The sequence below is a fragment of the Mustela nigripes genome, chromosome 2 (genome assembly GCF_022355385.1).
Source record: "Mustela nigripes isolate SB6536 chromosome 2, MUSNIG.SB6536, whole genome shotgun sequence".
Taxonomy (NCBI): domain Eukaryota; kingdom Metazoa; phylum Chordata; class Mammalia; order Carnivora; family Mustelidae; genus Mustela; species Mustela nigripes.
The window spans coordinates 79598221-79623244 of NC_081558.1; the positions used below are offsets into that span (position 1 = coordinate 79598221).

General features: G+C 42.5%; 1 protein-coding gene and 1 pseudogene across 2 annotated transcripts in view; one reads left to right on the forward strand and one right to left on the reverse strand.

Annotated features, from left to right (window-relative positions):
• Nucleotides 1-23960, reverse strand: part of LOC132011756 (ubiquitin-conjugating enzyme E2 E1) — a 78624-nt gene extending 54664 nt beyond the window's left edge. Inside the window, exons 1-3 of one of the 2 annotated variants that reach the window (XM_059390857.1) lie at nucleotides 23761-23959; nucleotides 22461-22645; nucleotides 18402-18452 (exon numbers count right to left, since the gene is read on the reverse strand). In XM_059390857.1, the coding sequence (XP_059246840.1) occupies nucleotides 18402-18452; nucleotides 22461-22612 (203 nt within the window). In that variant the 5' untranslated portion in view covers nucleotides 22613-22645; nucleotides 23761-23959. Of the gene's footprint in view, nucleotides 1-18401; nucleotides 18453-22460; nucleotides 22646-23760 lie in introns of both variants that reach the window. The other variant, XM_059390859.1, reaches the window with a different exon arrangement.
• Nucleotides 7365-8050, forward strand: LOC132012536 (cell division cycle-associated protein 3-like; annotated as a pseudogene).
• Nucleotides 23961-25024: the final 1064 nt, after the last annotated feature.

Consider the following 25024-nt stretch of genomic DNA (forward strand, 5'->3'; position numbering starts at 1 on the left):
ATCACCCCCTTCTCCCAAACCCCCTCCCCCCGGCAACCCTCAGTTTGTTTTGTGAGATTAAGAGTCTCTTATGGTTTGTCTCCCTCCCAATCACATCTTGTTTCATTTATTCTTCTACCCACTTAAGCCTCCATGTTGCATCACCACTTCCTCATATCAGGGAGATCATATGATAGTTGTCTTTCTCTGCTTGACTTATTTCGCTAAGCAATGCCACTTTTGTGCATTTTTAAACTGTCCTCCCTCCATACGAGTGTAAACTCCATAAGGGCAGGGACGTGGTCTTTTTTACTGCTCTATAGGAAATGCCCAGCAATTGTTAGAATGAGCACGTGAATATAGTGAGGAGCAGCTGGTTACAGCTGTTATCTTAGGTCAAAGGACCACACAATAGAAAAGACCAGGTCAGGCAGAGACCAAAGCATTGGCAGCATGTTCAGTGATGTGTACTGCTCAGCCTCGTTCACAGTAGTAACAGGCAGAGAACACAAATGGACCAAGAAGGAGACTGTCCCGCCCACCTTAGCTGAGTCACTGATAACCTTGCCAGGCCCCAATACACTTGGCAAAACTAGTACTAAGATCTAACTGAAACAAACAAAAAACTGTTATTAATACAGACAATTCTCATGATGCAAATGATGTGTGTTCAGTAAGTTACACATTTTAAAAACTCATTCAAGGAACCTAATTACTACTCTAGAAGGCCTGGTAAATACCTGTTAGGAAATGAATCATACCTTCAAAGTTAGGCCAATAACAATTCATATATATAGTCTGGATGCACACAATTTGCATCTCTTCCCTCAAAAAGTCAAGTGTCTACAAACTGTTTTTTTGGTTTTTTTTTTTAGAGATTTTATTTTATTTATTTGTCATAGAGAAAGAAGCAAGAGCAAGCACAGGCAGACAGAATGGCAGGCCGAGGCAGAGGGAGAAGCAGGCTCCCTGCCAAGCAAGGAGCCCGATGTGGGACTCGATCCCAGGACGCTAGGATCATGACCTGAGCCAAAGGCAGCCGCTTAACCAACTGAGCCACCCAGGCGTCCCTACTAACTGATTTTTTTAACTTAAGTGAGCATGTCCAGTAGAAATTGCTGAGAAAACTTCACCTGAGTGTCTCATCCTCTTTTTGTAGAAGGTACAATGAGGGGAAGGGGGCAACCAGGGTGTAAGGAAAGCCAGAAATCCAAGAGTGAACTGTCAAAGATTTCAACAGAAAGGAAAATGAAAATTAACCCTGCAGTAATGTCATTAGGTATCCTGAGATTTGACATAGCCCCTTAAAAAAAACAAGGTAGCATTTCTTTTATGCACCTCCAGGTTAAATGACAATGTGCAAATGTTATCTCCCTCAAACCATGCACTACAGTAGATAGAGGCCTGCCAGAGATCATCAAGGAAGCTTCAGAACTGAAGATAACTGCATTGGAGGGGTTTACTAAAAGGGCTGGGGAGTGTCTATCTTTGGAAAGCAGTGAGAGCTAGACTGGAATAAAAAATCACGTAGAAAGGTTTCAGGAATGGCTGTGGAAAAAGAAGAATGCAGCAGTCATCTGGCAACAGAATGGAGAATGGATAAAAACTCATTTATCAATACACACCATGTAACGTAATAATTAGGACACAAAGGAACACAGAAAGGGAGCAGCCAGTCCTTTTAGCTACAAAATTTCTACCACAAATATTAATTTGGGCTCCAAGATCTGTTTTGCTTTTTTTTTTTTTAATTAAGTAGGCCCAACATGGAGCCCAACTCAGGGCCTGAACTCACAACCTTGAGATTAAGACCAGAGCTGAGGTCAGGAGTTGGATGCTCAACCAACTGAGCCACTCAGGCACAGGCTCCAAGATCTTAATAGCTTTTTACTTTTTTTCACAATCATATGTTTTATTTTATTTGGGGGGAGAGGGCAGAAAAGGAACCTTAAGCAGGCTCCACGCCCAGGCAAAGCCCAACATGGGATTCAATTCTACAACCCTGAGATCATGAACCTGTTCAAGAGTCAAACACTTCACACTTAGCAACCCAAGTGCCCCCACAATCATTTGTTTTAATTTGCAGGTACTACAATACAAAACCCCTTCTCAATATATAGAGAAGTATAATAGCTGTATTAAAAATAGTAGCAGAAAGCCCTGCATCTACACAAAACCTAGCAGTATGGCCAGACAGAACAGAAATCAATTTCAAATTTCAGCTCTAACAAGAATTGTGTCCTCAACATATGGTTTATTTTAGGGCTGGTCCATATCAGCTGACAATGTTTTCTATGTAATAAACACTTCAGATGTGAAAACATCTCAAAATACTAACAACTTCTGGGGAGGCTACCGGTCTGCTGAAAACTGAAGCTCTGTGTTCGGAAGACTTCCACAGAAACAATTACTCAGAAAAAGGACCAAGGCTAAAGAAGTATCATATACTATTAGGTAATAGTTGATATTTTTGTCTTTACTGCTAGTCTCTGCTCACACATTACTATAATCACTTAACATATATTTGTTTTGAAATACTTAGGTTAGAGGAAAGTTATCTTTCATGTTTATAAAACATCCTCCTGGGTGCTTGTTATAAAAACAAATGTTTTCTTCCAGTGTCTTTGATGTATACCAATTCAACATCTCTTTTTTCTTTAGGATAAGTGTTTCTAGCAAAGTCTACTACGAAGTAAAATTTTATAAAGCCAACTCCAATAAATTACCTTGGAAAACTGAGATGTATTCCCATAGAGGAGGAAGGATTATGTGTAGTAGGAAAAATTTAAGTTATTTGGGGAGCAAAGCTCCTATGGAGCCTAATACTTGTGGCTCTACACGTTATCATTTGCTTCCCTCTGGCAATGCCTAATACTTTTGTCATTCCAACTAATACTTTGAACTTTAAGGGTGTCTCCCAATCTTGAAAATGTGTTAATTCTACCCTCAATGTTCCCAGAACTCTGTATCCCTTTGTAAGACAGTCTGAGTCACTACCTACCTACCCAAGCAGCGCAATCCAGCTGCCTTCATCTCACCCAGTGATCTCCAGCACCAGGATCTGAGCCTAAAGCTTCATATTATACAAATAAAAACCATGACTTATACAAATGGCCAAAAGACACATGAGAAAATGCTCCATATCACTTGGCATCAGGGAAATACAAATCAAAACCACAATGAGATGCCACCTCACACCTGTCAGAATGGCTGAAATTAACAAGTCAGGAAACAAAAGATGGGGGTGAGGATACAGAAAAAGGGAAACACTCTTACACTGTTGGTGGGAATGCAAGCTGGTGCGGCTCCCCTGGAAAACCATATGGAGGTTCCTTAAAAAGTTGCAAATTGAGCTACCCACGACCCAGCAACTGCACTACTGGATGTTTACCAAAAAGATACAAATGTAGTGATCCGAAGAGGCACCTGAACCCCAATGCTTATAGCAGCAATGTCCACAATAGCCAAACTATCTGGAATGGGTAAAGAAGATGTGGAAAATGTGCACACGAGGAACATGCGTGCACACAACCTGCCACAATGGAATAATACACAGCCATAAAAAATGTAATCTTCCATTTGCAACATGAACAAGAGGGTATTATGCTAAGTGAAATAAGTCAATCAGAGAAAGGCAATTATATGGTCTCCCTCATATGTGGAATTTAAGAAACAACAGAGGACTATAGGGGAAGAGAGAAAAAAATAATATAAGACGAAATCAGAGAGGGAGACAAACCATAAGAGACTCTTAATCATAGGAAACAAACTGGGAGTTGATGGGTGGGGGTGGGGGGATGGAGTAACTGGGTGATGGACATTAAGGAGGGCATGTGATATAATGAGCACTGATATATAATGACTGATGAATCTCTGACCTCTTCCTCTGAAATCAATACATGTTAATTAACTGAATAAAAAAGCAAAACCGAACTCTTCCTTTTATATATGCTATTAGCCAACTTTCACATCTAGTATTGCCTAGCAGTGAATAGCACTTGACCACACTCCACAGGACGTTCTGATATACTAAGAGCTCCATAAAACATAATCAACCTTTATTAAATCAATTTGTTTATTCAAGAAAAAAAAATTTACAACCCAAATAGAAACCATGTCTCCATGTCATCAATTTTAATTTAGAAATTTGTCGGTTATTTGAATCAGAGATACCATAAATAATTTCTCCTCTAAATACTCATTTACTATAAAGGCATACTAGAAGAGAACCTCTAATAATGATTTGAAAATGTGAAAAACATCAATCTTAAACCAAAGAACCTTTAAAACTTTTAAACAAAATTAGTGTCAATGAAAAAAAATTAATGTCAATGAACTACACCATGTTTCTGAGACTAAAAATGTTGTAAAGTACCCAGCTGAGGGCACCTGGGTGGCTCAGTTGGTTGAGCATATGTCTTTGGCTCAGGTCATCCTGCATCAGGCTCCCTGCTTCACAGGCAGTCTGCTTCTCCCTCTGCTCTTCTACGTGCTCATTCTCTCTCTCTCTCTCTCAATAAATAAAATCTTTTTAAAAGGCACCTGATTGATCACTTTTGTGGTGACGTGGATAAAAAGACACCAGACCTAGACCACTTAGGATGTTTGCATATCACATGCCCCAAGTCCCCCACACCCAAATTTGAATGGGAATCTGGCACCTGAATTTTTTATACACAGGCTATTATGTACAAATACTGCTCTGCTGGGAAATATTAAGATAAACTTTGCATCATGTGACATTTCTTATATGAAACTATTAACCCACATTCAACAATGACTCTAGTTGTCCCACTCTCCCCTGGCTTACTGTGTGTAATTTATAAGTATGTGTCTTGAGAAGATCAATCTCAGAAAAAGTGACAATCTTAATTATGTTACACAGGACCAAGGATCAAGAGTACCTGGTTAATATGAAACCATAAAATATGACTGGTAAATGATTAGAAAGATGATGCTTATATGATGATGCTTTAAGAACTCCAGGTAAAAACAAAACAAAACTCCAGGTAAGTTCAATGTAAAGCTTAAACGTAATAAACAATCTTAAAAGGATAAAAAAATTGAATATGATAATCTACACTGTATTAAAAGTAAACACATAGGGGCGCCTGGGTGGCTCAGTGGGTTAAAGCCTCTGCCCTCAGCTCAGGTCATGATCCCGGGGTCCTGGGATCGAGCCCCGCATTAGGCTCTCTCAGCGAGGAACCTGCTTCCTCTTCTCTCTGCCTGCCTCTCTGCCTACTTGTGATCTCTGTAAAATAAACAAAAATCTTAAAAAAATAAATAAACACATATACCCATTCATTCTCATGCATCCACAAGTGTGAAAAGTAAAAAAGATCAATGCAAATCAAAGCATGTAAAAAAAATTTAAGGATGGCAGTAGGAATTTTCCAATTTATCCACTCTCCAGTATTTATAAAATATGCCTTGGTAATAGGATTCATCAAGATGTGATATGGGAACCTGGCACTTACATATGATATCCATACTACAATGTTAACCATAAAGATCACAAAGCACTTGAATCTTATAAAGCATAAGTCAACTTTTTTCTAGTGGGGGTGGGGCAAATCTGAGAATTCACTAAAAAGGACACACACCCCCCAAGAAAAATAATTATACAATGTTTTAAGAAGTTCTGCGCTAAAGTGTAAAAATCTGAGAATACTAAATCACCTCCCCTGGATAAACACATGAAATCTTCTAATTTGGTAGAGTAACACAAATATTTTTTCCTTCTTGAAATCATTCCCTCTTGTGCATCACCTCTTCTACATTAGATCTGTAAAATCCAGTGATTACTTGCTCATCTATCCCAACCTCATGCTGTCTGACATTACTCTCTTGATTTTCCCTTCTATCTCTCAGTCCCCTTTGCTTCTCCTTCAGACTATACAACCTCTAAACTAGAGGTTCAAGTCTGCATCCTGGACCCTCTTCTCATTCCACCTTTCTTCTCTTGATGAGCTTGAGGGATTCCTCAGACAAGGGCCTCTATATATTGACATCTCCCAAATGTGTATGTATCTCAAGCTTATGAATATTAACTTGAGTCTAAAATACTCCTCTGAGCTCCATTCACCTGTATCTAACTTCTACTTTCTATCTGCCACCTTCATTTGGATGTCTCCATCAAAAGCCTAACATGGGGTGCCTGGGTGGCTCAGTCGGTTAATTGTGTGCCTCTGATTCAGGTCATGATCTCAAGATCCTGGGATTGAGCCCCGTGTGGGGCTCCTTGCTCAGCTGGGAGCCGGTTTCTTCCTCTCTTTCTGCCTGTTGCCCTCCCCACTTGTGCTGTCAAATAAATTAATATTTTTAAAAAAATAAAAAAAATAGGAATGCCTGAGTGGCTCAATGGGTTAAAGCCTCGGCCTTTGGCTTAGGTCATGATCTCGGGGTCCTGGGATTGAGCCCTGCATCGGGCACTCTACTCAGCAGGAAGCCTGCTTCCCCCTTTCTCTCTGCCTGCCTCTCTGCCTTTTAAATAAATAAATAAATAAAATTAAAAAATAAAGCCAAACATATCCATAAAGGACTCATTTTCTATGCTGCCTTCATCCAAAACACACACACAGTGGTCCTATTACAGTCTTGTTCCTATTGGTAAAACATGGCCATTGTCTACCTAATTGTTAAGACCACAGAAACTTGGAGCCATTCTTGGTCCTTTTTCTCACCTCCCACATCCAATCCATCAACAGATACAGGTGTTCTAACCCCATCTCCACTGCCAACATCTTAATCCTAACTGCCATCACCAGTTGCTTGGAATAGAACAATACCCTCCTTGCTGATCTCTGTTCTTCCACTTGTGCCTTCCTCCCAGCTATCTGCCACATAGCAAGGAAGGCAGGAAAAGACTTTTTAATCACTATTGAAATAATGTCACCTCCTTGCTTCAAAACCTTGAATGGCTTTCCACTGTTCTTAGAATGAAATCCAAACTCTACCTCGGTTTACATGATTCCGCCTCACATGGTACTACTCCCCACCTCATGGCCTCCAGGTCTGTGCTTCCCTCAGTCTGGGATGTTCTTTTTGTACTTTGAACAAGGTTTTTCTCCTTTCTTCTCATCTAGCAGGTCTTTGCCTAAATGTCTTTTTAAGCCTTCTCCAAGTAACTTACCTACCCCAATTACTCTCCATTATTGCACTGTTAATTTCTCTCTTATTAGCTAACACAACTTGTAGATACCTAACCTTCCACCTGGTTACTGTCTGTATTGCCTACTAAAATTTAAGTTTCAGGGAAGTGTGAAACTCAACATAGGGAGTTGAAGCTCAAGCTGCTGTGCACCCAGAAGAGGAACTGGGGCCAGGCACCTTCTCCCTTCCCCAGGCTGCACCCTTGCCCCACCTGATTCCTCCTGGTTGAGATGGGCTCAGCCAAAAGCACCCCAGTCACTCCAGCACAGCCTCCACCACACAAACTTCTGGCCCAAGGGTGGACTCCATTTACCTAACACCGTCATTCTACATACTCCCATCCCAGTGGAGAGCACTCCACAGCCAAACCTACCAGCAGGGGAGCAGCTGGAAGGTCCTAATCACATCCAAAACTCAGACCCCCACTCTTCTACCCTTGGTATTGCAAGGACACCTATGAAAACCAGCAGCAGAGAGCCTCCCAAACCCACTGGTTAAACACCTGAATGAAGTATTTGAAACTGAAGGCCCCAAATCAAATCTTCCTGAGAGCCTGTTCTGCCCTTAGAGGCAGAAGCAACTTCCTCTTCTGCCTCTGGGCACCTAGTTTTCCCTCCTCTCTAAGCAGGTGTTCTCCAAGAAGGAAGCACAGGACAGCCCTCAGAAACCCCCATGAATAGCCAGGGCTCGAACAAGCCCTTAAGGGAACCTGAGACTCCCCCGATCTTTAGGTTCTAAGCACAACAGATGAACGGTAAGTAAATGTTAAGGTACTAGGGAGCTCTCCCCCCACCATCCTAATACCTTGACAGGGTCTTTTCCCCTGATTGAAAATGCTAGGGAGCTAAAAGAAGCAGACATTCTGGGAACTGGATGACTTCTGAAAACTGGAGGCTTAGTGCGGAAGCAGGACTAGGACCAGGTTAAGGAAAACCTAGGCCGCGAGTGGCCCCAGTGCTGAGTTCATGAGGGGCCTTGTGATACTGTGACTTCTCAACCCTGTCTTTCCCTGGAAGACTGGAAAGGCTCATTGTCATCAACCCTCCCTAAACTGCCAACTCAGGGACTGAGCACTTTCTTGGGCTTTGTGTCTCATGTATTTCTTATATGTTAAAAAAGTGATTTAAAAATAAGTAAATAGGGGCGCCTGGGCGGCTCAGTGGATTAAAGCCTCTGCCTTCAGCTCAGGTCATGATCTCAGGGTCCTGGAATCGAGCCCCACATCAGGCTCTTGGCTCAGCGGGGAGCCTGCTTCCCTCTCTCTCTGCACCTGCCTCTCTGCCTACTTGTGATCTATCTGTCAAATAAATAAATAAATAAAATCTTTAAAAAAAAAAAAAAAAAAAGAAAAGTAAAATAAAATTCAAGTTCCACAACCCAGAGGCCAGATCTGTTTTAGTCACCTGAGTAGGACAGAGAGGACTCTATTTTAAATGAATATAATCTAATTTACTTATGCTTTTGTCACTCTTGTACAATCTTTCTGAACTATAGTCTAAAACCTTTTTTCTTTTTAAAAGATTTTAATTATTAGAGAGAGCGAGCGAGCATGGATGCACGCATGTGTCTGTACATGGCGGGGTGGGGGGGGGGGGGAGAAGGAGAAACGGACTGCCTGCAGAGCGCTGAGCCTATCAAGGGGCTCAATCCTAGGATTCTGAGATCACGACCAGAGCAGAAGTCAGATGCCTGACCAACTGAACCACCCAGGTGCCCCTAAAACTTTTTTCTAAGTAAAATCCTTCCAAGCTGCTCTATCTATTGCTATTTGAAAATGTGCTTCTATGCCTCTTTTTAAAGAAATTAATTAGGATCCATCCCACATCAATTTTCCTCTATTTAAATAGATACAAACAACCAATGTCCTGGTATTACACATAATGATCAGCATTTCAAGGCTAGCAGATCCTACTGCGACTCTCCATTAATTATTTATATTCAAAATTTAATACTGACACAACTCAGTACTAGAATCAAGTCAGATGTGACATCCGTGGCGAATGCAATGTTAAATGCTATTTAAGAGCTTGATAATACAGTCCCTTTATTTTGGCCTGGCCTTGTCCTTTGTCATATTCAGGTTCTTTAGAAGCAGACAGAATTCAGTTTTTAACTACTTTTTTAATTGACATATTAGTGAACAGTATGCTGCCCCAGGTAACAAAACCCAGTGACAACTTTCAATTACATTCTGCATATGAAAACCATTGGCTTCCTAGGACTTTGCTGACTGGGCTGAAACACTACCTTGGCCTTCCACAGGTTTATCACCTATGCAGTGCAGCAGAGACTCTACAAAACTATCCATAATCACTTGCATAGAGGTTTCAAGAAAAAAAGCCATGAGCATACAGCAATTCCTTGATTACAATGTTCCAACAAAGAGCTCTGATGAGGTTCTTAGCCTACAGAGTAGGAAGTTTCCCAGAGGATTAGAGGCATATTCTGACACCAGTTACTAGGTCTTTTGTTTCACTTTACAGCATGGCTGCATAAGAGAGGCTGAATAAGAATGGGCTTATTATGAAACCCTGTTTCACTCCACTGATGACTGGGAATGTGTCAGATGTCTCAGGCGGGTGCCAGCATCTATAACATAACTGACTATCTGGAATGGCTTTAGGATTTGGGGGAACATTGCTAGGAAGTCCAATTTACTTAGCACGCCTAAACCCACGCTTACTTGTCAGCAAACGGTAATCTTATCAAGTCAAAACATGGTAACCAAAGGTACTGGTATTTTCTTTATACATCTTCTCAATCTAGCCCAAAGCACTGATCCCGTCTTTTGCATCACACTGCAGTCCAGAGTTCCTCTGTGATTCCGAGAAGGTGAAAATTGCCAAAACTGCTTGGATGCCAACTCAGAAAGACTGCCAGCAACAGACAGCTGTAAAATGTGACAGCAATTTTCCCAGCTCTTTCCATTATTTTCCAAAGAGGGTAATGAAGACATTCCATTAAGCCATCAGACTCAAATTAGGTTTTTGTGTCTGTGTTTTAATTTAACAAATATGTATTGTTTATCTTCTCTTTCTTGGACAAGGTAGGGATGGCAAAGACATCCCTGCTCTCAAGGAACTTAAAATCTACCCAAAAAGAAAGAAAGAAAAAAAATCTACCCAAATAGCACTGGGGACATATGCTGCTTCTTTTTGTCCTATACAAGTAACTGGAGTATTACTCAAGGACAAAAAATGCTTCCAATCCTTTTGAAACTGTCACTCCATCATAAAGTTCAGGCTTCCAGTCTTTCTAAACATACGCTCTCCACTTATGACCTCAGTTCCATATTCTATCACCTTCTCTAAAATTGTGTTTTTAAAACATTACAGTAACTCCCTCCCTCGCATTTTCACTTTTTTTCCTACTTGCTTCTTCCTCTCAGCCTACAGAGCACTCTTAATTCTACACTTCAAAGGCCAACGAAAAAATTTCCTTGACCTCCCGTTAAGGCCTGCAGCTCTCCTCCTACTTTGCTTCTGTCCAGGTCGTTATCTCCCTATCCTTGTGTAGACACCCCTCAGAGCACAATTCTCAATTCACCTCCTCCTCTTGGCAATTAGGAGTACTTCAACCACCACCCAAACTTTTAAATCTAATGTGTACTTCCCCCGCAAAGCCAGGTCCAGCCTCAGCATCCCTGCCAGCCCACCTCAGATTTAATGCATGTACCCTAAACACAGTTGTGCCATGATGCCTGTAACACACTGTCAAAGGGTCCCACAAAATAAACATACAGAGATAAGAGAGAGTGACTCAGTCAGTTAAGCATCTGCCTTGGGCTCAGGTCATTATCCCAGGGTCTTGGGAACAAGCTCCACATTGGTCTCAGCAAGGAGCCTCCTTCTCCCTCTCCCTCTGCAGCTCCTCTTGCCTGTGCTGGCTTGCACACTGGCGTGCGCACGCTCACACTCTCTCTTTATCAAATAATAAATATAGAGAGTTTAAAGAAAAAAAAGAAAAAAGCCATGGGCATACAGCAATTCCTTGAAGATATATATTGTATATGGTAGATAGAGTGAAGGATGCACATCATTTCAACTTTTCTGTAGCTCTGAAATTCACAAAATAAAAAAGTTGGGGGGAAAAACACATAGATCAAAATCAAGGAGAAAAGCCATGGTCCCTGCATTTTAAGGCGTTTATAATCCATCTGTCTAAACTAATCTAAAATTAGGTAGATGTCAGAGTTCAATGACTGATTAACATTAAACTTAAATGTAAAATCAAACTGCAAATATTGAGGCATTGGGTGACTCAGCTGGTTAAGCGTCTGATTTCAGTTCAGGTCATGATTTCAGGGTCCTGGGATGGAGCCACTCCGGCTCCCTGCTCAGCAGGTCATCTGCTTCCCCCCCAAACACGTGTGCTTGCTCGCTGTCTCCCTCAAAAAAAAAAAAAAAAAAAAAAAGGAACTACAAATATTACTGAGAGCCTACTACATGACAACAATATGTTAAGCGCTCTATATGGTCAACAAACCATACAAATTAGACCTTGGAAAGAGGATTTATCTACAATCCCTCTGCTCCCCCAAACTAATTCCTCTTCCTGCCTTACTGACTTCTTTTAATGGCACCACCATCTTCCCCAATACCCAAAGAACCCGAGTCCTTTCAAGTCCTACATCTCTAAATCAGTGGCCAAGTTCTCTAGACTCCACTGCTTTCCCATTCTCTCCTCTCCAATTTGATGGCTGTCACCTGCCCCAGGCCCACCTGGCCTCTCACGGGGACGAATGCAGCGCTCTACCAAGTCTCCTGCTTCCCACCAAACTCCACTCCACCCTTGCTTTGTCTCTATCCAGATACTCAGTTCTAACTGGATTAGACATCCAGCCCAATAGGATTTCAATGATTCTCCAATAACTATATAATGAAATTCAAAGCCTCAGCCTGACTCTGAAGAGCACAACCTTTATCTCTTACTGGTTATCCTCCCACTCTGGCCAGAGGTTTATTCACTCTTACCTAATAGTGCCCTCTCAGCCTTTCCTCTACTACAGAGATGTCTCTTGCTCTTCCCACTCCACTTCTCATCTCCTCCAGGAAGTTTTATCTGAGTGCTCCAGACACTATTCCTCACACCCAGGCCAAGCAATCTCTCTGAACCTTCATAACATGTGATGTGCACTCATTATTCCAAATAATACTCATGTTTCCAAGTACTACTCAAGAACCATACATGCATTTACCACTAGACAATGAACTCCTTCAAGGTCATCAGTTTTCATATGTAACAGCACTCAAGGTTTGTGACAAGAATATAATATTAGTATCCTGTGCAGTAATCCATAAAGATTATGATATGTGGCCTTGTAAGGTATAAGCATCTTTCCTCAAAATACTGCTAACATTTAAACAATGTGGGGTGCCTGGGTGGCTCAGTCAGCTAAGCATCTGTCTTTAGTTAAGGTCCAAGTATCCAGGTCCTGGGATCTGTCCCGAATAGGCTCCCAGATCATCTGGAAGCCCGCTTCTCCCTACCCCTCTGCCCTCCCCTCACTTGTGTGCTCAAGAGCTCGCTCTCTCTCTGAGATTTTAAAAAAAAAAAAAAAAAAAAAAAACCCTTTAAAAAGCAGCAACAACAATGGTATAGGGGTTTTCCTCTTTTTTTTGTGATAAAATTTGCCATTTTTATCATTTTTAAATGTGAAATTTGATGACATTCAAATGTTGTATAACCATCACCACTATTTCCAAAATTTTAATCACCCCAAACAGAAACTGTACCCATTAAGAATAAATCCCCCATTCTGACCTCTCCATAGCCCTGAAAACCTCTAATACTCTGCCTCTATGGATTTACCTATTCCAGGTATTTCATGCAACTAGAATCACAATATTTGTCCTTCTGTATCTGGCTTATTTACTTAAGTTAACATTTTTGAAGATTCAGTTACATTGTAGTATATATCAGAACTTCATGCCCTTTCATGGCTAAATAATATTCCATTGTAAATACCACATTTTGTTTATTCAATCATTTGTTGATGGATACTTGGGTTGTTTCTTCTTTGGGGCTATTATGAACACTGACAACAATCTATTCAACTCCGTGTTTTCAATCCTTTCGGGTATATACCTAGGAGTGTAACTGCTGGGTCATATGGTAATTCTGTTTAGCTTTCTGAGGATTATAGTTTTATAATCCAGACACATGGTCTTTTAGTAAACAGAACAGTCACAAGATTTCCTACTTATTTAGTAAGCAATTCACTTCTGGATAAATTACCTTCCTTCCTACCCACTCAGGCCCTAGATGATGATCTAATTTCCAGGAACTTGACCCTCGTTTAGGGGCTTTGATTGCATTGACACTCCAGTCTCCTGGTTCTCTCTGTTTTTCAACATTGCCTCTGCGCACATAAAAGCAAACACACTGCACTGGTAACTCTCCAAATGAAAATTATTATGAAACTAAACACTGTTCAGATATTGAAGTCACATTTTTATCTTTAATACATTTAGTAACATTAGATTAATGAAAAACAAAAAGGGCTTTTTTCAGGTGAGATACTGGATTTTGTAAAGGACTTCTATTGAGCCCATTTCTTATACCCAAACCACCGTTTAAAGCAAGCTAAATTTGGACAAGATGTATAGGCCTTTGCTATTCCAAGGAAAAGGCCTCTTTTCCTTTCAAGTTTAGCAGCCTGGGATTTCTAAATTAACATCTCATTATTATTGCCACTAATTCCAGATTTTATAAAACCAGAAAAATACAAAAATGTACATTAACAGAAACTATCTAGAAGGATATACACAAAGTGCAATTAGCTCCAAATTAGGAGCATCTCTGTAAAGGAGCAGGATCAGAAGAGATCATGAGGGGGACTTTTCACTTTTTACAGCGCAACTTCTACATCTCAAGTTTTCAAAAACATTCACTCCAATTATTGTATAATGGCTTAAGACTATTTAAAATACAAGCAATAGGGGTGCCTGGGTGGCTCAGTGGGTTGAGCCTCTGCCTTTGGCTCAGGTCATGATCTCAGGATCCTGGGATAGAGCCTGGCATTGGGCTCTCTGCTCAGCAGGGAGCCTGAATCACCACCCCCCCAACCTCTCTGCCTGCCTCTCTGCCTCCTTGCAATCTCTCTCCGTGTCAAATAAATAAATAAAACCTTTTTAAAAAATAAAATACAAGCAATAAAAGATAATGTTAATTTTAAAAATGAGCAATTAAAAGGAGCTAAATGAGCAACTCTAATAATACCAACATCTAACACATACAGAAAACTCTCATCTCATTTGAATTTTGACAATACTATGTGATAGGCAAGTCAGATAGTTGGCCCTTTTAGTAAATGAGAAAAAGGTTAAAAAAAACTTTAACTTCTTCAACAAATCCATTACGTTTTTAAAATGCTCTTCACTTTAACCTTTAAATTATCTTTAAAGAGATAATTTAAAAGATTTAGCTGGGGCACCTGGGTGACTCGTGATTGAGCATCCAACTCTCGGTATTATTCTGGCTCAGGTCATGATCTCGGGGTGGTAGGATGAGCCCATGTCCAGGTCTGCACTCAGAAAGGAGTCTGTTTGAGATTCTCTCCCTCGTTGCACCCCGCCCCACTCATGCTTGTACACACACTCGCTCGCTCTCAAATAAATAAATCTTAAAAAAAAAAATAAAAGTAAGATTTATCTGTAAAACTTTAAAACCAACTATATCTGATTCTATAGTTCTCCCAGAAAAATAAAACGCATTTATTTAGTAGGGTTTACATATTTAAGAAATACAAAAATAATTATCAAATAAAGTCATATAAAACAAGAATTTATTTTTTATTATTCTCCACCTTACTTGAAAAATTTAATGACTTCTCAAAGACATTTTATTCTAAAAGAGTAGCTCTAAAAAAATTTGAATTTTTAGATTTCACGTTGCTATATAAATAGTTTACTCAAAATACTAGTATTTCCTTACACAAATTCTGAATTTAAAGGATTTGGGAAAATATCATTTATTACATACAGACATACTATCTATAGAAACATGTCTACAGATTGGTTATATAGCTGTAACTAGACAATTTAGAAAAGCCTGAGCCCTAGACTATAAATAACAGGTACAAAACTGACTCTAGGTCCCAGAGTTCATCAGATATCTAAAAGGCATCATTTTGTTTAAATAAAAACTTTTAAAAAGTTAAATAAAAGGCATAATTTTAAAATCCAGGATAGAGCATGCTTGAGGAAATCATTACAGTAGTTAAGACAGTTTATTTTTCCCCCAAACAGCCAAAATGCAAGGAAAATACTAACCAAATGCATACACAGTACATGAGTGGGGAGACTATTACTTAATCTGCATACACACACAGAACCAAACAGATACCAAAGAATTTGATTTATGTGGTAATTTAGAAAAATCTTTAAATATTCACCTAAAAAACTTCGGACTGGTCACTGACTATAATCTGCACTCTGTTCTTTTTTTTTTTTTTTTAATTTGACAGAGAGAAGGGGATCACAAGTAGACCAAGAGAGGCAAGCAGAAAGTGGGGGGAAGCAGGCTCCCCGCTGAGCAGAGACACCCCCCACATCCTGCAGGGTTCTGGATACCAGGACCCTGAGATCATGACCTGAGCTGAAGGCAGGGACTTAACCCACTGAGCCACCCAGGCACCCCTGCACCCCATTCTTAAAAAAAAAATCTACTCAACACAATATTCAACACAGGATTTAACTTTATGTGCTCGCTCACACATTATAACATATTTAGCAACTGCATTTCACACAAGTTTAAGTTCAGTAACTTTGAAGTTTGCCAAGTAAAGTGCGAAAATTACTGGAATGCAAGCAATGCACCTTCAAGAGAAGCAAATCTTCCACTGATCTGCAATAATCAACTGTGTATTGAGAGGTTACTCTGTGCCAACTGTTGTATTTTAATAAAGTAACACGGTTAAATTTAAAACTACAGGCTGAATACTGATTGAAAAAAGGCAGTCCTACAAAGGATTTATACATAAATAGGTTAATTTAAAGTCAATTGTTTACTCATTCAAAACAGAATTCATAGTTGATGAAATTACAGTTTCAGAAGGACCAAGCTATGGAGCTCTCATGCTGAGTAACATCAGAAAGATTTACTAAAAATAAACATGAATGCATTCAATATGTCATTTAATTCATACATTTTTAACTTCAAAAGTATCCCCAAATTATCCTCTTCCATCTCAAATAATGTACATTAAAATGTTTAATAACTGAATCCCAAAAGGTACCAACACCAAAACACAAAACCAAATTTATTTAAGGTAGCTAAATATTGGGACTACTATATGACATTTAGTCAGTAACACTAGTAAGCCAACACAAAGTAGAAACTTTAATTCATTATCACCTAAGAAGTCATGCTGTAAAAATGTTTTCAGAAAATAAAGCAGTCTTTATTCTTAAAACTCACCATAATATATTCTTTGCAAATTAGATACCTAGTGTCTTCTCCCAAATTCAAGAATCTTTTTTTTTGGAATTTTTATTTAAGTATGTCGCAGTTTGTCTCCCCACACCAACCTTCCAATTCCCATCCAGTTTGGTGCTTTACCGGAGCACCCCTAACATTCACAGGTTTTATCTTGAAGGGGTAATTAAGAGGGTTTCCCATGAATAAAAGTTCTACATGTTCAGCAGCACAAATCTCTCACACATGAATTCAACTCAAATGCCGTGAAAGTAAGTGTACTTTTCCCATTTTTTAAAAATTGTTAGTCCCATGAAAACCCTCAAAGTGTTTACAATTTTAAAGATGACTGCACATATCTGCAAGAAAACCATTAGGTTTTGATCAATGTTCTTAGTTTTGAAAGATGCTTTAAAAACTGTATAACTTCATCAGCTTAAGTCTGAACTCACAAGAGGCACATTGGAAGAGACATGATACCAAACACGAGCAATAACTACACAGCATGCATCTATCTACCATGGGAATGCCAAGGATTCAACACAGCCAAGGGAAGCTATAGGCTTCTATCTGAACAATGATTCCACTAAAATAAAAAAGTAAAATGTCACAGCCCTAACCCTTGCCTATTTCTCCACTTTCTCATTAGTATAAAAATTCTTAAAAGCCATGAGAGAAATCCTTAAGAAGTTAAGTGGTTCAGTTACAAACCATAATTTAAGAGCATTTCAAATTCAAAACAACTTTCCTTACAAAACAGGACAAAATTTTACCAAAGAAAAGCCCAGACCTGACCAACAGTAAGAACATATGTAACCCAAACGGCAATATTAAAGTTTCCATTTAACCCATTAACCATACTTTAGAAAGTTCAGTGTTAACAAAATATTTCATTTAGTTTTTCAACTTGAATTATTTCCACATGCTTGTTTTAAATTCTGCGCACAGCCACTGAATATTTTCTCCTACTAACTTCTTTTAAGTTGAGAACACTTCTGATATGTGGCATCCCATCAATGCTAACCCTGAGAACTGAGGATTAGGTTAAATGTTACACCTAATTTTTAAATTAGTGGAGTAAAAGATTTGAATTAATCTTCCTTAAATAAATGGCCTATTACGACACATTAATTCTTTCCTCAGTTCACTGTTGACTTAATAAAATCCAAGTCTTTTACCTCAACAGCGGCAAAACAATTGTTCTAAATAAAATAAAGTGATTGGCAAATGCCCCACAAAGCTGGAATCAAATTGCTTTGAAACTGAAACACACGTAAGTATACATACACACGTATATATACATGGAAGAGCTTAAATCTATACAATTTAAGAAACCTTTCTATCAAAGCCACAAATTATGTCCTGAATTGATCTGCCAAAGTCCAACACAGAATTTATATATACAATGAAATAAGCTTGAGAATCTGTTGTGATTTAACTCTATGATCTATTAGCTTAACAGAGAGCTTGAATAACAGATTAAGATGGCAAAGCAATTTTCTAAACCAAAATGTACCTGAGTATCTAAAAAGGTTTTACATAATCCTTAATGACATATCCAAGGTCCACAATTAGGCCAAATGTACACCTTTAAATTCATTTCACAGTTCTGTTTTATATATGTGTAAGGGTCCACGCCAGATAAATTCATTACTTCTCTTCAGCATTGACACTGAAACTGTCAGAGGCTCACCAAAACATTACTTCCAGGTTAATCGATTTCAGCTGTTACTTAATGTTAGCACCAAAATAATTCATGAAATAAAAGCAGTTTTTAATAACAAAAAGAAAACCCCCAAGATAAAGATTAGAAGATTTTTAAAAAGAAAAAAATGTGAAAGGAAGCTCACCTGCAGTTAGGTGGAGGGTCTAAAGTGATGTCTGCCAGTTCCTTCTGAATCCTGGAGTCAGGGAAGTGAGAGAGAAACACAAGAAACATGAAGGCGTTGGTAGCCTCCCACCGGTAACACATAGGTCTGGCAGATAACCCTAACTGCCTGCCATGATAACTGGGTTCTACTGAGGGAGACGGAAACTACACATCAAAAGCTTCAGGCCCATAGTTTAGGAAAAAACTTCTTTCCCACCGGCAGTGAGCTGGCGGTCCGGGGTCTCCTGCTGTTATCTAAAATGTTTCGGTTCCAGTCTTGCCTCGCACACTGAGGCAGTTGTATTTCTCGGGGTTTTCCATTTAGGAAATCACTGTAAAGCTTCGCTTGCGGACTCGTTTCCCAAGTTGCATTAGAATGTGCCGGGACACACTCACTTCTGCGCTGCACGTCTTCCCTGGACGGAGAAACCCAAGCCGCCGCGTGGGTGGGAAGGGTGCGCCCCCAATCTCCGCCCGGGTCACACCCCCCCCCAACTCCGGGCACCTCGGATGCCCTCCCCGCCGCCTCGGCAGGGCGCCCTCCCCAGGCCGTCCCGCGTCCTCAGTGACGAAGCCAACATGGCCGCTCCCCGCGAGGCCCCTCGGGTCCTGACTGACCTGCCCCGCGTCGCGGGGTGCCGGCGCAGCGCAGGCCGCAAGGCCGAGCCCCCGTTCGGCTGCCCGGGCTTCCCTCCCCCAGCCCGCGCGCGCCGGACAACTCGGGAGGCGCACGCCAGACCCGCGGGTGAAGTTGCGGACCAAGGGTGGCGAGAGCCCGCGCCAGGACGCACAGCGACTCCCCCACTCGCCTCCACCGCGCCCTGGGACCTCCAGCCTTCACGCCGCGCGCGGACCCCTGGGCGCCAACACTCCCGCCCGCTCCTCCAGCGAGACTGGACACTAGCAGCCGACCCGCACAGGTGCACCCAGCCTCCGTCCCGCAAAGCGCTCGCACTCTAGCCGCCCCCCCCCCTTTCCGGACCTGCTTTTTCCTGGATATCCTCTAAATTCCCTTTGATCTCCGCCCCCCCCCCCCCCCCTCCCAGCATGAACAAAAACCCGGGGCAAATCCCCCCCCCCCGCGGCCCCTGGCCCATTTTCTATCTTTGCACCAACCCACGACTTCACAAAGAGCCCCATCCCCCACTCCTAGGCCGACGCCACCAAGCAGTTCACACCAAACCCTGGCCTTTGTCTTCTGCTTACCTAGGCGCTTAGAGCATCAATTTATAAGACAAAGTTTGAGACCTTTAAGCCTGTGACATCTACCTTCTATTTTTATAACCTTTCTTGCTCCTATCACATAAAACCCCAAAGGGCTACGGTACAACTTAAAAAAATCTCACGGAGGTAGAACGGTAGTAAAAAACTAAACACACACACTGTCTAAAGGCAATCAGAATCACAATGGTTGCTTTTCTCTTTCCAAAGGTTCTGAGGGTGGGAAGATAGGCTGGGTAGATGCAACGGGCAGTAGGTTTCAGAAGGCATTGTTTTCTCCATGTGTAAGTAAAGAGAAATTAAGGGTGGTTATTAGGGAAGTTCTTTAGACCTTCCTATTGGAGGACACTTCCTGCCCCCTACAAATCTGGTGAGCTTTAGAAGGCGGTTTGATCACAGCCTTTACAGACATCTACTTATCTGTGTCTTGCTAAATTCTTTTGCTACCAATAAGCATTTCAGTTTTGAGACATTCCCAAACACCCGGGCTGTTTGACTCATTACTGTATGTTGGACTAAAAGTTTGGAATCCTGGTTTCCTGATTCTTTATGTGCATGTTAGAATGACTATACCTTAAGACCTATGGACATAAGCAAAAATATCCTCCACCTGAACACAACTTGTATAAAAATACATATTGACTTCACTTCTTGCCAATTCAACCTCTACTATATTTACTGAAAAGGTGGTTACTTCTTTAATACCTAAAAAGTATACTACCAGTTTTAACCACTTCATCTCTACAACTAACATTTGCACGATTTCCGTAATACTGACAAAAGATTCGTACGAGTAACATACGTTTCACAGAATTATTCTTGTCCAGACCACTCTCAATAGGAGCTTTTCATCTACCCATGGACTACAAATGAAACCACTTTCCAATATGCAGTTAAGTAACTTTATGTCTACCAATTCAGGCTTTTTTATTCTGTCTCCCAGTATATGGGCCCTTTCCAAGTCTACAGCAACACTCAACTTCCAAGTCAACGTATTTCACAGAGCAGCTTTAATAGGGTCCCACTAACATTAATTTCCCCCTTATTCTTTCCAGGATATGCTGCCCCTCTCCCATTTTTTGCCTTCACTATTAACCTTAGCTCTGCTTTAACACTAACAGCCACTCTTTCCATAAGATATTCAAGGAGCGAAAACTGATGTTAACTTTATACGTAAAATTACCCCTTGTAGCTTCCCACCTTTCATTTTTTGTACACCTACTAATCTCTTTCCCAGGAATTTTCAAATAAATTTTTAAACTTCCTTAGCATAAATGGACAAATTGTGTGTAATGAAAATCTCCCTCAGTAATTTGCTGACACAAAGGAAAACTATTTTATATTTGACACCTGTGTTTTTACCCCCAAATATATTCATGTGTGCCAGTGATATCCTGGTACACAAAAATTACTAATAATCTGAAGCAAATATCCTGCCTTACTCAGGTCAGTACCAAAGCTGTTCCAGCATGGATCAGGGGGCACAGGTACTGCAGGTCAGGGTAGTGAGGGGTAGGGAGATGGGGAGATTAAGGAAAGCCCTATCCAATGTGAGCAGGGGAGATGCCAGGTTCTGAACTAATAAATGAGGGCCAGTTTGGATTCCTGGGAAGCCGAGGTGCCATCAAACCACCTCTCCAAAAATAAGTAGAATCTTGCAAAGGTATCTTGCCATTTAACTCTAAACCTCTATATTCTTTAAAATAAGCTAACATCTCTCCTTCATTCCCCCCACGGTTAGATCACCAAAGCACTTTACCAAGTTTTCAAATTTCTGGAAAAATGACAGAACAAACTTTGACTCTGAGTTCCGGGCTCACTACTCAGTGGAAACTAAAGACTCACATTCTGTTTTATTTTACGTTCCTTTAAAAAAGATACCCCTATCTAACCCACCATTTGTATTCCTTACTGTCTTCCTGGTTTGCCACCTGAAAGTTTAATGACTGTCCACCTGAGAGCAGCAGGATTTATGAAAGGGCACGGGGTTTCCCCAGAATCAGAGAATATTACTGAATGAAGGATGCTTGAGATAAAAAAAAAAGTAGGTTCTTTCAGAGACTAAGAGGAAAATAGTAAAGAAAAAAGAACCACTGCTTGAATTCAGTTGGGAAAAGAAAAATTTTTAGAGCATATGAGAGGATGTATCATGAAAAAAGTGAGTCTCCCTTTAATTTGGCAAAATTGAAGTTTTTAAAGAGAAAAAGAGAATCCCCCAAACAACCTACAACACCCATTTTACATCATTTATCATTTGCCTCAACTCTCCAAATCAGAAGAATCTCTTTAAGTTCCATCGGAAAACACCTGTTTTCACCTATTAAATTTTTTACCCTACTAACAGGAGTTATTCCTTATGCAGTTTATGCAGCTCCACTCAAAAAAGATCACAGTGCAACAGGTGAAGAGGAAGCAAAACGGTAACAGAATTCATTCTGATAGAGTTGTCTGGGCAGGTATTAGTAATTAAGTGGGATGACAGCCTTGAGAAGGGTCACAAGCTAGTGATTAACAGGACAAGTAGTTTGAAATCAGATTTGGGGGTCACTAATAAAAGTAATGAGGATTCTTACAAACTTTAGCAAGAAATGAGAGAGGCAAGCCACAACAGCTGCACGTGGGTAACTATTAAAAGGGAAAAACCAGAAGCAATAGAGTAAAATAATTAAAGCTTTTCCAAGCCCTTTTTTCATTTTTAACAGCACGCAAACCAAGAGGAGCATTCAAGCTACCCCTCATTGGGAGGCAGACCAAACGAAGCAGCAAGAGGCAGTTCGGAAAATAGGAAGCCTAGGAGGTTGGGGGTGGAGTACAGTACCTCTTGGCGCTGGTAGAGAGGAGTTTGGAGTTTTTGCTCATGCTGACTTTACTCTCCTTCTTCTTGGGGGTGTTTGCTTCTTTCTCGGTTTGCTGGTTGGAGGACGAAGATGAGGAGGAGCTCGTGCTGGCCCTCGAATCGTCATCCGACATAGCGAACCCCCCACCCCACCCCGCAAACAGCCCCTGCAGGGGGAGAGAAACAAAACAAACACACAGACCATGCAGTCAGTGTAAATAAGGAACTCGGGTGCTGTCAGAAGGGCTTTGGCCAGGGGTGCACCCGGCCGCCCACCGCCCTCCTCTCGCTTTTCCAAGTATTCAGGCCCATTAAGGCTTTAGCAAATCCGACGCGGCTCGTTTATTTTTGGCCCCAAGTGGGGGACGCGGAGGGAAAACCAGAACCAGCTCAGGGAGAGGCCCCTCCCGCGCCCCCCGGGGCTCCCCTCGGGGCAGGGAGGGGAGAAACCAAGCAGGCTGAGGGCAGGGTGGGGGCGCCGAGCGCCTCGGCGGAGCAAGGAGTGCTGGCCTCGGGGCTGTTTCAGTGGGCTTTCCGGGGGTCGCGGGGGGCCACTGATCAGGGCGAGACAGCTGGGGCCAGGAGTGGAGTTTGGCGAGGTCGAGAAGAGAGAAGGGGCGGAGAGGAGTAAGAGAGGAAGCCGAAACGGGGGGACGGAGGCGGGGAGCGGGTGCCCGGTGGGGGAAGGGAGAGGCCGGCGGGGGGGGGGGGGGGGGCGACGAGGCCCAAGGCCCCCCCAAGCGCCGCGCCCCGACGCCTCTCCCCGCAGGCCTGTGGCTTGGCCGCCCGGCCAGGGCTGCGCGGCTGGGGCGGGGGTCCCGAGCACACGCCCGACAGCCACCCCTAGTGGGGGTGGGGCGAGGGTGAAGGGGGGGCTCGGCCTCCACAGCGGAGGAATAACAATGAGCCCTTCCGCCCCGGAGGGGTTAATCCCCGCGGGCCCCCGCCCCGGGGGGGAAACGGGGCTCCCCCGCCTCCCCCTCCCCCGCTCCCGACCCCCTCAGCGGCCAGTGGGGGGCTCCCGGGGCAGCGCTGACAGTTCGAGCCACAATGCCCCCCCATCCCCGACGCGGGCGGCCCCCGCACCCCACGCGGCCCGGGGTCCCTACCCATCCCCCGCGGGCGGGCCCCGGACCCCTGGGGCTCCTCGGCCCCTCTCCGCCCCCCCTCAGCCCCGTGCCGGGCGGTCCGGGAGGCGCGGGTCGGGGGAGGCGGCGAGGGGTGTCCCCGAGGCCCGGCGACGCGGCCGGGGGGCGGCGGGCGGCAGGGGGGATCCCCGTACCTCTCTTTGTGTCTGGCTCCTCCGTGCCGCCGCGGCGGCTGCTGCTGCGGCTGCGGCTGGGCCTGGCCACTCGTGTCTCTCTCTCGCTGGGAGAGAAGCGGAAGTGCAGCAACAGCAACTATTAAACAGGCAATGGCTTCCCCCAGCCACACACGCTCGCACACACACTCCTCCTCCTCCTCCTCTTCGCCCTCACCCCTCCCCCACCCGGCCCGGTCCCACCCACCCGCGCTCCCCTCCCCCTGCACACCTCCGGGGGGGGGCGCGAGGAGGACACAGGGGACCCCGGGAAACCCACCCCCCTCCCCACCCACTCCCCCACCCCAGCGCCGCCGCGGGACGCCAGAGAAGGGGCGAGGGGTGGGAATTTTCTCTCAAGTGGTTTGGGGACCCGGATCCTGGGCTGGAGAGGGCAAGCCGTTCCGAGATGGGGGGCGCTGGGAGCGATAGGAACTGTATGGAATAGGGCGGTCACGAGAGGAAGTTCTTTCCAATAAGGGCTTTTGGAAAGGAGGGGGACAAATTGGTAGGGAAGGTAGTAATTTGGTGGGAAGGACTTTGGACCAGAGAATGCAGTGGAAACTCCCCCGAAAAAGTGATCAGTTTAAGGAGATAAAAGAAATCCTACAACAGGGTTTCCCTTTGAGCCGACACTGGCTTCACCCTCTGGCAATTTACCTGCTAAGAGCAGAGGTCGGTTTAGGCACGCCTGGGAGAAAAATCTCAAAGTTGGAGTTTTCTGCTCAGGCACGTGCAATTTTACAATTTTAGATTCTTTTAGTCACTTTTCATAAAAAATGGTGGTGTGTTGTAAAAGTGATACAAAGGATTCGTGACAGGTAAAACCAACGTGTATCGACCTTACAAATTGTGAGAAATCACTGGGAAAAAGAACCCTTTGCTACCTTTGCTATTGAATTAGACTGGATTTAGAATTTTTGGTGTCAGTTTTACTTTAAATAGAAAGTTGGATTTTGAAAATTAGATCCAAAGTTTTGGGACTCTGGAACCTGCTTAAACAATAATATAAATGCTATTCAAATAATATTTTTAGAATAATCACTCAGTAATTCTTATGAATTGTTCCCAGTGTAGCACTTTTACCAAGGTTAAGATTAAGCCATCAAAAAAAAAAAAAAAAAAAGATGAATGCATCAAATTATGATTTAGTTTCTCACTTATCATTTCAGTTGAAGGAAACTGAAGATATATGTGCAATGCCACATATACAGGATCTGGTACATTAAGGAGCCGCTGAGAGATT